This window comes from Wickerhamomyces ciferrii, contig 00030 (genome assembly GCF_000313485.1).
Source record: "Wickerhamomyces ciferrii WGS project CAIF00000000 data, strain NRRL Y-1031 F-60-10, contig 00030, whole genome shotgun sequence".
Lineage (NCBI taxonomy): Eukaryota > Fungi > Ascomycota > Saccharomycetes > Phaffomycetales > Wickerhamomycetaceae > Hansenula > Hansenula ciferrii.
The window spans coordinates 85226-98316 of NW_011887710.1; the positions used below are offsets into that span (position 1 = coordinate 85226).

Consider the following 13091-nt stretch of genomic DNA (forward strand, 5'->3'; position numbering starts at 1 on the left):
TTGATTTTATATTAAAAGTAAAATGTCAAAGTATCTGATTGGGATTGATGTTGGTGGAACAAACACTGATGCTGTACTATTAGACCCAGCTTCATCAGATAATGATAGGGCTGTTATATCTTGGAATAAACAATTGACATCTAATGATGTTTCTGGTGGTATAAAGGACTCTATCCTTGAATTGTTCAAATCAAATGTTGGTGTTTCTAAAAAGGATATATTATCAGTAACCATTGGTACAACACATTTCATCAATTCTATTGTGGAAAGGGATCAAGCTAGATTAGACAAAGTTGCAGTGATTAGAATATGTGGTCCTTTCTCTCATAACGTTCCCCCATTTAGTGATTTCCCTTCCGACTTAAAAAACCTATTGAATGGTTATAATGGACTTATAGCTGGTGGTTATCATGTTGATGGATCAGAAATTTTAGAGATTGATGAAGAGGAAATAAGGTCTCATGCTAGGAAAATCAAACAATTAGGATTGACAGCTATAGCTGTTACTGGTGTATTCTCTCCAGCTTTTCAAGATCAAGAACGCAAAGTTCTTGAAATATTACAAGACGAGATTCCTTTAGCAAATATTGTTTTATCTCATGATTTAAGTGGGATTGGACTATTAGAGCGTGAAAACCTAGCAATTTTAAATGCTGCTGTTAAGAATTTTGCTAACAAAATCATCAAAGCTTTTTCTCATGCTGTCAGGACATCTGGTATCGATGCTCCTATATTGCTAACGCAAAATGATGGTACAGTTTTGACAATAAATGAAGCACTTAAGATTCCAATCAAAACTTTCTCATCGGGTACGACGAATTCAATGAGAGGTGCTTCTTTCTTATTGAATAAATTTAAAGGGGAAAACGTTATTGTCTTAGATGTTGGTGGTACTACATTAGATGGTGGTATGTTACTATCAAATGGTTATCCACGGAAAACTTCATCTTATTCATTCATTGGTGGTGTGAAAACAAGATTATCAATGCCACAAGTTGAAAGTATTGGTCTAGGTGGTGGCTCTATTGTTAGAGTTCTTGAAAATGAAAAAGTTACAATTGGTCCAGATTCTGTTGGTAATGATTTTAGTAAATCCATTGTTGGTGGTGGTTCAACACTTACAACTTCTGATATTGCTGTTTCAATTGAACAATCGTTAGAAAATTCAGATAATGATCCTATTCTATTAATTGGTGATAAATCAAGAGTCACTAATAAAGTTAGTAATGACCTGAAAAATGCTTATAATGTTGAAATATTAAGAATGGTTGAAAAACTTATTGATAAGATCAAAACTTCACCAGCTGACATACCTGTATTATTAGTTGGTGGTGGTTCATTTATTTTACCACAAAGTATAAATGGTGCTTCTGAAGTTTGGAGACCTAAGTATTACCAAGTTGCAAATGCTATTGGTGCAGCTATAGGTAAAATTAGTGCAGTTTCACAAAAATTTGGCAAAGTAGAAGATAAAGAAAAAATAGTGGAGGAGTTAACTCAACAAGCTCGTGAAAAAGCTTTGAATAATGGAGCATTAGAAAATACCATACAAGTTGTTGATATAGTTTCAGAGGAATTACCATATGCCAACTTACATAGATTTGAAACAAAAGTTGTTGCAGATGTTGATTACACCAAGTTAAAACTCACAGTCCCAGATGAACTACAAAATGCAACAGAGATCTATGATGAATCGAGCGAACAGTTTGAAAAAAAACCATTAAAGAATGAAGGAGATGAATTTGTTATGGGTGATGTTGCTACCTATAAACCGAAAATTGTTGATGATGAATGGATAATAAGTGAGACCGATTTAGAATTTTTAAGAATAGGTACATACATTCTTGGATGCGGTGGTGGAGGTGACCCATACCCACAATATTTAATTGCAAGAAACTTATTAAGAAAAGGTCAAGTTATGAAAGTTGTTGATGTTGATTTCAAACAAAATTATGAATCTATATCAGTTGGATTTTGTGGATCTCCAACAGTTTCAACAGAAAGATTACAAGGCTCAGAAATCAAGACTGCATACTCATTATTGAATTTTAAAGGTGATATAGAATCTGTAGTTTCATTAGAGATTGGTGGTGGTAATGGGTTTCAAGGGTTATTACTTGGTGCTGAATTGAACGCAAAAGTTATTGATGCAGATCTTATGGGAAGAGCATATCCAATGATTTGGCAAATATTTCCTGTTGCATTATCAGATGAACCTTTCTACTCACCATGTGCCTTCAGTGATGGTAATGGTAATGATGTTATGGTATCTAAGACAAAGACAAATCAACATGCTGAAAAGATTGTGAGATCCGCATTATCAGAACTAGGTTCATTTGTTGGTCTTGTATCATCAATCAAAAATGTTAACTCTTTAGTTATAAGAAATAGTATTTCATTAGCTTGGAGAATTGGTAGAGCCGTTACATTAGCAAAACAGAAAAGTGATATTGAAAATTTACCAGAACATATCATCAAATCAGTTTCACCAACTGGTGCCAAAAAATTATTCACTGGTAAGATTATTGGAATTGAAAAGAAAGTTCACAAAGGTTATGTATTCGGGGAAGTAATTATTGAAGATGGGAATCATACTTTAAGAATTCCATTCCAAAACGAAAACATATACGCAGAACTTGACGGTGAAGTTGTTGCTTCTGTCCCAGACCTTATCACTGTTATAGATGCTGATACAGGTGAAGCAGTTGGTACTCCAGATTATAAATATGGGTTATTAGTTGTTGTTTTGACAATTGCTCCTTCGAACTTGTGGACAGATACTGAAAAAGCTTTGAAACTTGGTGGACCTGAAGCCTTTGGACTTGATAATATCAAATATAAAACAACTACAGAACCTTATGTAAAGCCTCATAGTGTTATCGAGGAGTATAAATAACCTAATAATTAATGAATTTTGTGTTTAATGAGAAAGAAGTGAGTAACTCGTACTATGATTTGTAATCATAAGCGTGGTGATTATATAATAATCATAAAGTTCTGCTCTTACCGACTTTGATTTTTGGCGTGGAGAAACTTTGACTTTTCCTTATTTTAAGGATGATTTCATTGGCAGTTTGAAAGATTGCAAGATATTGAAAACAACTTGTTTTACTTCACCAAAAGTCAATCAAAGTGCTTGCTTTAAGATATTGAGTGCTGTGTTATTGAAACTGATAGTTGCTGCTCAGGTTACACTTGGTGATTGTTGTTTTTGTTCCCATTGTTTACTCGGTTTATTTTCCAGGGGATAGTAAAGTCTAGCACCACCACAACTACGTTATTTGACAATTAAAAGTTGATTAGACATAACCTTAGATCAAATGCTCAACAGATCAATACAAAGGGCTTCTTTGAAAGCTTGGAAGACTCAAAAGGGTGCATTTGTGAGAAGCTTCATGGCCAGCTCCAAGTTGCGAGAAAGTGAATACGATGCATATGTGCCAAAGAGGGAACCTGGAATAAAGATCCCAGTTCATCAAGAATTAAACAATCCATTAGGAAGTTATACACCAACTAGAATTACTGAAGAGTTGAAGATTGAGAGTGAAGACACGAAAGCGGTTGGTAGTCAAAACTCCAAAATTAGACATTTCACGGTGAATTTTGGACCTCAACATCCTGCAGCTCATGGTGTTTTAAGATTAATCTTGGAATTGCAAGGTGAGGAAATCATTAGAGCTGATCCTCATATAGGTCTATTACATAGAGCTACTGAAAAATTGATTGAAAGTAAAACTTATTTACAAGCATTACCATATTTTGATCGTTTAGATTATGTTTCTATGATGACCAATGAATTATCATTTGCTATTGCAACTGAGAAATTGTTAAATGTTGAATTACCATTGAGAGCAAAATATATTAGAACGTTATTTGGTGAAATTACAAGAATCTTGAATCATTTAATGTCTGTCTTGTCACATGCTATGGATGTTGGTGCTTTAACACCATTCTTATGGGGGTTTGAAGAACGTGAAAAATTGATGGAATTTTATGAAAGAGTATCAGGTGCAAGATTACACGCTGCTTATTTCAGACCTGGTGGTGTATCACAAGATCTTCCAGAAGGGTTATTAGATGATATCTATATGTGGGCTACACAATTTGGTGATCGTATTGATGAAACTGAAGAATTGCTTACAGATAACAGAATTTGGAAACAAAGAACAATAGGAGTTGGTATATTGACTGCAGAAGATGCTCAAAATTATGGTTGCTCAGGTGTTATGTTGAGAGGTTCAGGTGTTCCTTATGATATCAGAAAAGCTCAACCTTATGATGCTTATGATAGAGTTGAATTTGATATTCCAGTAGGTACAAATGGTGATTGTTATGATCGTTATTTGGTTCGTATGGCAGAATTCAGACAATCATTAAGAATCATTGAACAATGTTGTAATGATATGCCACCTGGTGCCGTTAAAGTTGAAGATTATAAGATTTCACCACCACCAAGAAGTTTAATGAAAGAAGATATGGAGGCTTTAATTCATCATTTCTTATTATTCACCAAAGGTTATGCCGTTCCACAAGGTGAAGCTTATGTTCCAATTGAAGCACCAAAGGGTGAAATGGGTGTTTATTTGGTTAGTGATGGGTCCGAAAGACCATATAAGTGTAAAATTAGAGCCCCTGGATTTGCCCATTTAGCTGCTTTCGATCATGTTGCTAGAGGTAATTTGTTAGCTGATGCTGTTGCTATTATTGGTACTATGGATTTGGTCTTTGGTGAAGTTGATCGTTAGGAGAAGCGTTCACCTGGATCTTTAAAATTTATCCTATTTACTAACTTATTTATTTATTTATTTATTGAAAACATATAAGGTTGACTGTTATTAACGGTTCATACATTATTTATTTATTATATTTATTTATTATCAACATTGGTCTCATAGATCTAATCGTTGATTGTCATACATAAGAAATCATATTATATACACGTGTTTTGTTCATCTACACGATCTATTTATATGCAATGGGTTATTGTCTTATTAATATTTAAAATTCTATAAATCTATTGAATCAAATGCAAAAATTATATGAACAGTCGAAATTGATGTTCACGATATTAAAAAATCACACTCTATTGTGCGCGTCGAAAGTATAACTTTGATTATTATCGCTTCGTATGGAAGCTTCATCATCAAATAATTGTTCCATATAGACACTTGGAGGTCTTGCAGGTTTGGATTTCTTTTCCCTTGTATGATCAGTATCAATACTTGATGTTGTTTGATGCCCAAAGTTTGGAGTATACGGACTATCAATTGGTGATTCAAAAGCAGCATAACCACCAACATCTTCTAATCTTTGGAAATTGTTTAGTTGTTGAGTTGCTAAAAGTTCAGTTGGTGAAATAAATAATGAATTTCTTGGATTATTATTCATTAAAGCAGTTCTAAAAGATCTTCCACTTGGTGCAACCATTTGTTCCATAGAAGCTTGTGATCCCAAAACATTCAATGTAGATGTTGAACCTAATGAATAGATTGATGCACGACTTGTATGCTTTGTTAATCCTTTTTCCTGGAATAATGAAGGGTCATAATCAAATTCAGTAACTTTATTCATTTGATTAGCTTCTTTAGCATGTTTATTAGACAAACACCAATAAATTACTCTTGTAAACATTAAACCGAAAAATATCAGTCCCAAAACACCCCCAAAAGCTATGAATGTTGTACCATAAGGCAATTTGGGTATAACTATATTTGGATTTGAACCAGTTGGAACAGTTGGTGTGAATGTTGGTGTATATGAAGAAGTTTGTGAACTAGCACTTGTTTGCGTAATTGTTGGCATCGCCTTTGCTGAAGTTGATTTATCACTTGCTAAAACTGAAGACATCATGGCACACAGCACCGTGAAGGTTGATATCGTGTTTATGGTGATCCCTTTCATTGTATAATTTTTATGATGTTGATATATAATATAATCTTTTGGTGATTTGTGTTTTAATTGAAACTTTGAAATTAATGATATGAATCAATATAGTTTTTGGTGATACCGTATACTTGTGAAAAAAGAGCGTGTGTAGTTGGTTAAGTATTAAAACAGTAGGATGTCAGACCTGATCAAATGTTATTAAAAGGTTGAAAAGATGAATAAATTAGTTTGATAAATTATTTTTTTAACTTGAAACTCCAAAACAGCCATTCGAATAAGTTATAAATAAAAGTGAATTCACGCATCAAAAATACTCGCTAAACACCATTGCGATAGCAGCAACTCACAGTGTATTTCAACCATTCGTGTATTAATGGAATATTGAGGCCATCAAAGGAGTCGATCTGGACAGACATCTGCAGGGAAGATATACACACGCGCTCTAATTTCACCAAAACAACGCGTCGATTGCAGGTTTCGCGAGCCATAAACATTAATTTTGCGTCAAGAAAGGAACAATTTCTAAACAAATTTGGAACTAAGTTACAATTTTTGGAATCATTTGTATAATTAGACATAGAATAAGCCAGATGGCCAATCTGGATTCGAATTGAGAGACGTAGATCGATCCCAATTAATAGACAATGATTTAGCTTGTTCAATTAAGGTTTAGAAGATGCCTGAGAGTGAAAGAGGGAAGCACGTAAAAATAATTAATCCTTTGAAGTTTTGACTAACTATACTTATAGCTTTAGGAAGTTAAAGAAGAAATCTCAACAACTTAAAGGTCAATACTTGGAGTGTGGTATTACGTATATATTATACCATGATCCACGTTTAATACCATGTTGGCTAGAAGCTTAAATGGATATGGAGATCACTAGCTCGAATTTGACACAATTAACTACAGAAACTACGTCGATCCCTTACCTAGTACTAAATAATAAGGGGTGTATTGCACTGTATTCTACTTCTTTGTTCTTACTACTTAAAAGTTAATATATCAACTAGTAGTTGACACAACCCATGTGGTCATATTTAAGTTCTAACTCCTAAGATCAAGTCTATTTAATCGTTAAAAATATAACTATATCAGTTAATACTACAAATGTAAACCCTTTACTAACTATGCAGATATCTATTAAATTATTAAAACAATTTTAATTCTCTAATCAGAAATGAAATAATGAGAAAAACTTTTACAGAATGACAATCAACTGACATGGAAACGAGATATAGTAAAATAAATACAATGCCTTAAAACCTCCAGTTTTCATCAACTGATTCAATAGCCCATTTGAATTTTTCTCTTAAAGTTTTGGTGAAAATCTTTTCAATTGGAACATCAAATTTTTTACAGAAAACAACTGATAATCTTGGATCAATATAATTGATCTTTGAAGTACTTAATGAAACTTCAGAGTTATCTTCTTTATCTTTCATTTGAATAGAAGTATTTGTAATTCTTTGTTCCAATTTTTCAACTTGAGCTTCTAATTTCTCCACAGTAACATTGGCTGGTTTAACTTCTGGTTTACCAGATTTAGCTTCTTTTTTATATTCTTTTTCTAATTCATCAACTTTTTTCAAAGCTTCTTTTAATTCAGATTGTGGTAGAAGTTCTTCTTTATTTTCTTGTCTTTTTTCATTGTCTCTTTTAAATTTCTTTTCTTGTTTATCACGTTCTCTTTCTATAACAACTTTATGAATTTCAAGTTCATCTTCTTTACTTAAATCTTCCAATTCTTCAAAATATTCTGGTTTCTTCTTTTTCAAATTCTTATCAATTTGTAACATCATCTTCTTGAGTCTAATTTTTTGCCATAGCATTTCTTTCAATTTATCATGAATCTTTTGCATAGCAGCATCGTGACCTTTAGCCACGGTTCTTTGATGGTTACATAAAATAGCAACAGTTCTATTGGCAGCATTGAACTTTGTAACCTTTTCAGCAGGTGTACCTTCATTTGGAATCAAATCAAGTTGATCTTGCATAGTCTTTGAAGCATTATATGTACGGAAAACTTTAGCTGTAAGACCTGGCATATAACTATGGAAACGTTTGTTTAAAATTGAAGGATCTAAACGATCAAATAATTGATCACCTGGTCCCTTTGGTGCCTTTTTGAAAAGTTTTAAATTCTTGAAAACTTGTGGAGCAACTTGAACTTCTTGATAAAATCTAATAGAATCTTTACCTAAGAAATCAAAAACAACAGTTGTTGGTGGACTTAAAGTGATATGTTCATATCTTAAAGAACAACAACCGACAGTATCAGCTTCATCTTCTGATTTTTCACCACCCGCTCTTAAAGCAAAGATATCAATCAAGTAAGTGGCAGTAGCAATCTGACGATTCAACATCAATTTATCACGAAGCATACCTTCATAATCTTCTCTAACTTTTGCAATATGATATTTTAATTCTCTTGCCTTTTCAAATTTTTTGTAATCACTCATACCTTTCAATGAAGAATTAGCAGCGAATCTCACATATTTGACAGCGTTTAAAACATTTTCTCTCCACATGGCTAACCAAGAAACTGTGTTATCATGTCTAACTTCAGCCCATTTATGACCTTCTGGAGCTGGTGGGACTGGTGCATCTTTACCCAAATTCAAAATGATGTCTTCAGGGAAAACACGTCTTTTCAATTTACCAGTTCTTGGATGTGCACCACGACCTCTGAATAAACCTGGTGGTTCAACTCTGAAATTACCAACTTGTTCTTTTCTACCATTTAATAAACAAATTTTGTATGGTGCTTCTTCTTCTTCTTTCTCTTGTCTAAGTCTTTTCTTCTCAGAAGCTGGTATTGATTTTTTCTCTTCCTTTTTCAATTCAAAATATTGATGCATCTTTGTGAAATCACATTTTTCAAATTCTTTGATTTGAACATTACAACCACCAGATTCTTTTAAAACATCCAAAAAATCATGAAAGAAATTTTTTTGGAAAACAGGATTCTTACCATGATCAGTTTCTAACAATGCACCGAAAAAACCTGCAACTTCTTCAGCAGCCAGTGGCAAATCAACTGGTTTACCATCATAATATAGTTTAACATGTGAAGGTAATGGCTCATACTCAGGTGGAAACATAACACCATTATGTTCCAATGTATCCCACTTGATGGTATCGTCATCTTTTTGTTCTTCCCACCATTTATAAGTTCCATCATCTTCGTCATCATCACCATCACCATCACCATCCGGACTGGGTGTTTTTTCTTTCTTTGGTTTTTTGTCACCATTAGTTGATGCCTTGGTGTTACCATTAGAAGTTGATTTCTTTGGTTTCTTTTCATCTGATCCTTCCTTTTTTACTCTCTTTTTTGGTTGTGCTGGTTTTGATGATGCTTTACGTTTTTGACTTGATTTAGCTTGTTTAGCCAACGGAACGTCTCCATCGTCTGAAGTTTGACTTTGAGCTGACAGAGAAGTTTCTGTGGTTGATGTAGCATTCAATTGAGATAAAGGAACATCATCCTCATCACTATCATCTTCCAATTTTGGTTTAGTTGTTGTTGATCCTATAAAGAAACATAATTGTTAGTAACAAAAGTCCATAGATATACTAAAGCAGACGCATTTAGACGTTATGTAGATCTCCACAAACTATGAATACTCACTTTTGGTTCTTTGAGCAAGAACAACGTCATCCTCCGAGTCAGACATGCCTTGAGATATTTTGTATTGATCCTTATAGGCAGTAGTTGTTGTGAAAAGTGGTTGGATATGTTTTAATAAAATTTGAAATGATACAGCTCAGCAAGTTTAAATTCTGTCACAATTTTTTGATGGCTGATAACTGGCTGAATATTGCGTAGCTATTGGTAGATATTTCAAAGCAATTAGAATATGTTGATCTCTAAAAATATCTGAATCTCAAAAATTATTGAAAATACCAAGTTGAGACTTCACAGAAACCCTTGATTCAATGTTTTGATTTTGTTGTTGATGCCAGAGAGATTAATTTCAATTTTTCTAGAAATCGCTGGCGGTTGTTTTCTTTTTTTTTCTTTAAATCTGGTCGCGAAAAAGTCATGTGCTGAGAAACGTGATTATCACGTGAATTGATTTTCTAGTTTTAAGCTAGTAAATTAGGTCAAAATGGCAAACAATCATGATACTATTAACCTTTGGATACAAGTCGATGATACAGCGTCTGTATGGACCATCCTTATTGTTAATTAAGACATAACATACTGAGATTTCGAGCATGGTGGGTAAATTACATTGTCCAGCTACTACTAACTAGTTAACTAGACAGTACTACAGATCTTAACATGATCACTGCATTCGAACATTCGAACCACAAAACAACAGGTCCTTTACACAAATAGAACCCTGTTTCAGTACCTAATCGAGCTGTATATGTTGTGCCTTTTTAAGATCTCACACGCATCACCAAGTGCAACTGTTTTCAATTTGAATTATTTTAATTGTCTTTGTTATTGTGTAACTACTTTCGGCGCACCATCGGTGCTTAACCGCTACAATATTATTATTTACATATTGCCGCTTTCAGCATATCGCTAGTAAAATGAAAACAAACATACACAAACCAAATATTTGATTCGAAATTTGAATGGAAAAATAAAAAGATCATCTTTACCACATTTCTCTTCTACTCAGACATCTCTGGTCTTTGAAGCTTATACCCATTACCATACACACCGTGTTATAACCAGTTACAAGATCCACTCGTTGACTTGAATATTGTTTGTTTGTTTGTGCATATTCCATTCTTCACATATACCTATTTTTTTTTTGGTTTCCAGAGCTCATTCTCCAAATCAAATATCTTGAAAATAAGTTCTTTTTGTGTTAGCGCTGAAACATAAACTTCAATATACTACCATCTAGATCATTCAAGCTCATTAATAAGGTCAACTTCTATTCATAGAACCTTCCTTAATCACCATCGTTCGTCACATATATCATCCACATTGAATTGTCTCATTCTTTTTTGATCACAAGATTTCATCATTATGGCTGCTGTAAGAGGTCAACCGCTACAAGCATTAGGTGCTAGAGAATTAAACGCTAGGTCAAGAATCACAAATCAACAGATAACACCTTTGAAATCAACAAGAAAGTTAGAATCTGAAGTTGAAGTTGTCAAAGCTGAAAAAGTTGTTCCAGATCAACCTAAAGATAAAGCTAAAAAGAAGAAGGAAAAATTATCTGCTTTATGTAAGACTCCACCATCTTTGATTCGTACAAGAACTGGTAAAGATTACAAAAGAGGTCTATTCTTAGGTGAAGGTGGTTTTGCTAGATGTTTCCAAATAAGAGATGATAGCGGTGAAGTTTATGCCGCTAAAACTGTTGCTAAAGCTTCTATTAAAAGTGATAAAACCAAAACAAAACTATTATCAGAAATCAAAATCCATAAATCTATGTCACATTCAAATATTGTTCAATTTGTTGATTGTTTTGAAGATGATGTTAATGTTTATATCCTTCTAGAAATTTGTCCAAATCAATCATTAATGGATTTACTGAAGAAGAGAAAAGTTCTTACTGAACCTGAAGTTAGATATTTCATGACACAAGTCATTGGTGGTATTAGATACATGCATACAAGAAGAGTTATTCACAGAGATTTGAAATTAGGTAATATCTTTTTTGATCCTGAAATGAATTTAAAAATTGGTGATTTCGGTCTTGCTGCTGTATTACATGCTGATAAAGATAGAAAATACACCATTTGTGGTACACCAAATTATATTGCACCTGAAGTCTTGACAGGAAAAACCACTGGTCATAGTTACGAAGTGGATATCTGGTCAATTGGTGTTATGCTTTATGCTTTATTGGTTGGAAAACCACCTTTCCAATCTAAAGATGTTTCTTTGATATATGAAAGAATCAAAACAAATGATTTCCATTTCCCTGCAGATAAACCAATCTCTAATGAAGCAAAAATCTTAATTCAAGATATTTTATCAACTAATCCATTAAAGAGACCAACATTAGATGAGATTCTTGAATATGATTTTTTCAAAGGTCCATTCCCTGAAAAAATTACTGTTGAAACATTAGTTAGTGTTCCAGATTTCAGTCATTTGGACAGACATCAATCACAAATCAACTTTATGAATGCCAGAAGAAATGCTGGTTTAATTCAATCATCACAAAAAAATCCAGTTGAAATTCTGAGATCAGATTTAGAATCTGAAAAACCAAAGACAATTTTACCACAATCATTATCACCTGGTAACACCAAGAGCAAGTATAAAGAAGTAACTGACATGGCTGTTCGTCCAAGAAAGATCGAAGAGTCCTCTTCAAAATTAGGTAAAGCTAGAAGATTAGATGATGATCGTAAAACCTATAGAACTTCAATTGATGCTATCCCAAGATTTTCAGATACTGTTCTTCAAAAAGAATGTGAAGGTACATTGACTGGTATTTTAGCAGCAGAACGTCAAGCAAGATCAAGAGTTCCAAATAGATATTCTACCATTCTGAAAACTCCAACTTTAATTAGTAAGTGGGTTGATTATTCAAATAAACATGGATTTTCCTATCAATTATCTTCTGAAGATATTGGTGTTTTGTTCAATGATGGTAATACTCTGCTACGTGTTAACCATTCCAATAGTTTTTGGTATATTATGAATGATCTCACTGATGGTTGGGTAGCACAAGAATACAAAATGGGTTTTATTCCACATGAACTTTCAAGACAGGTTGAGATTGCTGATTTCTTTGCCAAATATATGAAGACAAATCTATGCAAAGTTTCTAATGATGATGATTCTTTGATTGAAGAAACAGAGGAAATTTTCTTAAGAAGATACACCAGATCAGATTTGTATGTCATGTTTGAATTGAGTAATGGTTCAATTCAATTTAATTTTAGAGATCACCATAAAATGTGTGTTTCACAGGCCGGTTCTGTTATCACATACATTTCACCAGATCGTACATCAGAAACTTGTTTATTATCCAACGTTTTGAGAGATGGTTCATTCCCAAGTGTTGCTTATGACATTGGTCTTGATGAGAAACTTGCCTTAATCAAAGAAGCTTTGAAAGGAAAAGTGAATGCTTAATTCAATCAATTATGAAGTACATTTGAATACTTCACTATTACATTAAGAATTGGTTCTGAACAGAATCAAATATATTATTAGATACCCCCACATACAAATAACATTTTTCTTCATAGGACCTTTATCAAGAGTCCACCA

The 13091-nt window shown here is 33.2% G+C and overlaps 5 protein-coding genes across 5 annotated transcripts; 3 read left to right on the plus strand and 2 right to left on the minus strand.

The window, feature by feature from the left end:
* Positions 1-22: 22 nt before the first annotated feature.
* Positions 23-2896, plus strand: BN7_1464 (uncharacterized protein; the record flags this gene model as incomplete). The annotated part of the gene is made up of 1 exon (XM_011277921.1): positions 23-2896. One exon carries the CDS (start codon positions 23-25, stop codon positions 2894-2896), a length of 2874 nt encoding a protein of 957 aa, XP_011276223.1.
* A 424-nt stretch (positions 2897-3320) lies between these two features.
* BN7_1465 (NADH-quinone oxidoreductase subunit D) lies at positions 3321-4745 on the plus strand (the record flags this gene model as incomplete). Its single annotated transcript, XM_011277922.1, has 1 exon — positions 3321-4745. The coding sequence occupies one exon, from the start codon at positions 3321-3323 to the stop codon at positions 4743-4745; it is 1425 nt and encodes a 474-aa protein (XP_011276224.1).
* A 331-nt stretch (positions 4746-5076) lies between these two features.
* On the minus strand, positions 5077-5901 carry CSI2 (Csi2p; the record flags this gene model as incomplete). Its single annotated transcript, XM_011277923.1, has 1 exon — positions 5077-5901. The coding sequence occupies one exon, from the start codon at positions 5899-5901 to the stop codon at positions 5077-5079; it is 825 nt and encodes a 274-aa protein (XP_011276225.1).
* A 1242-nt stretch (positions 5902-7143) lies between these two features.
* TOP1 (DNA topoisomerase 1) lies at positions 7144-9564 on the minus strand (the record flags this gene model as incomplete). Its single annotated transcript, XM_011277924.1, has 2 exons — positions 7144-9419; positions 9519-9564. The coding sequence occupies 2 exons, from the start codon at positions 9562-9564 to the stop codon at positions 7144-7146; spliced, it is 2322 nt and encodes a 773-aa protein (XP_011276226.1).
* A 1316-nt stretch (positions 9565-10880) lies between these two features.
* Positions 10881-12953, plus strand: CDC5 (polo kinase CDC5; the record flags this gene model as incomplete). The annotated part of the gene is made up of 1 exon (XM_011277925.1): positions 10881-12953. The coding sequence occupies one exon, from the start codon at positions 10881-10883 to the stop codon at positions 12951-12953; it is 2073 nt and encodes a 690-aa protein (XP_011276227.1).
* Between the last annotated feature and the right edge of the window lie 138 nt (positions 12954-13091).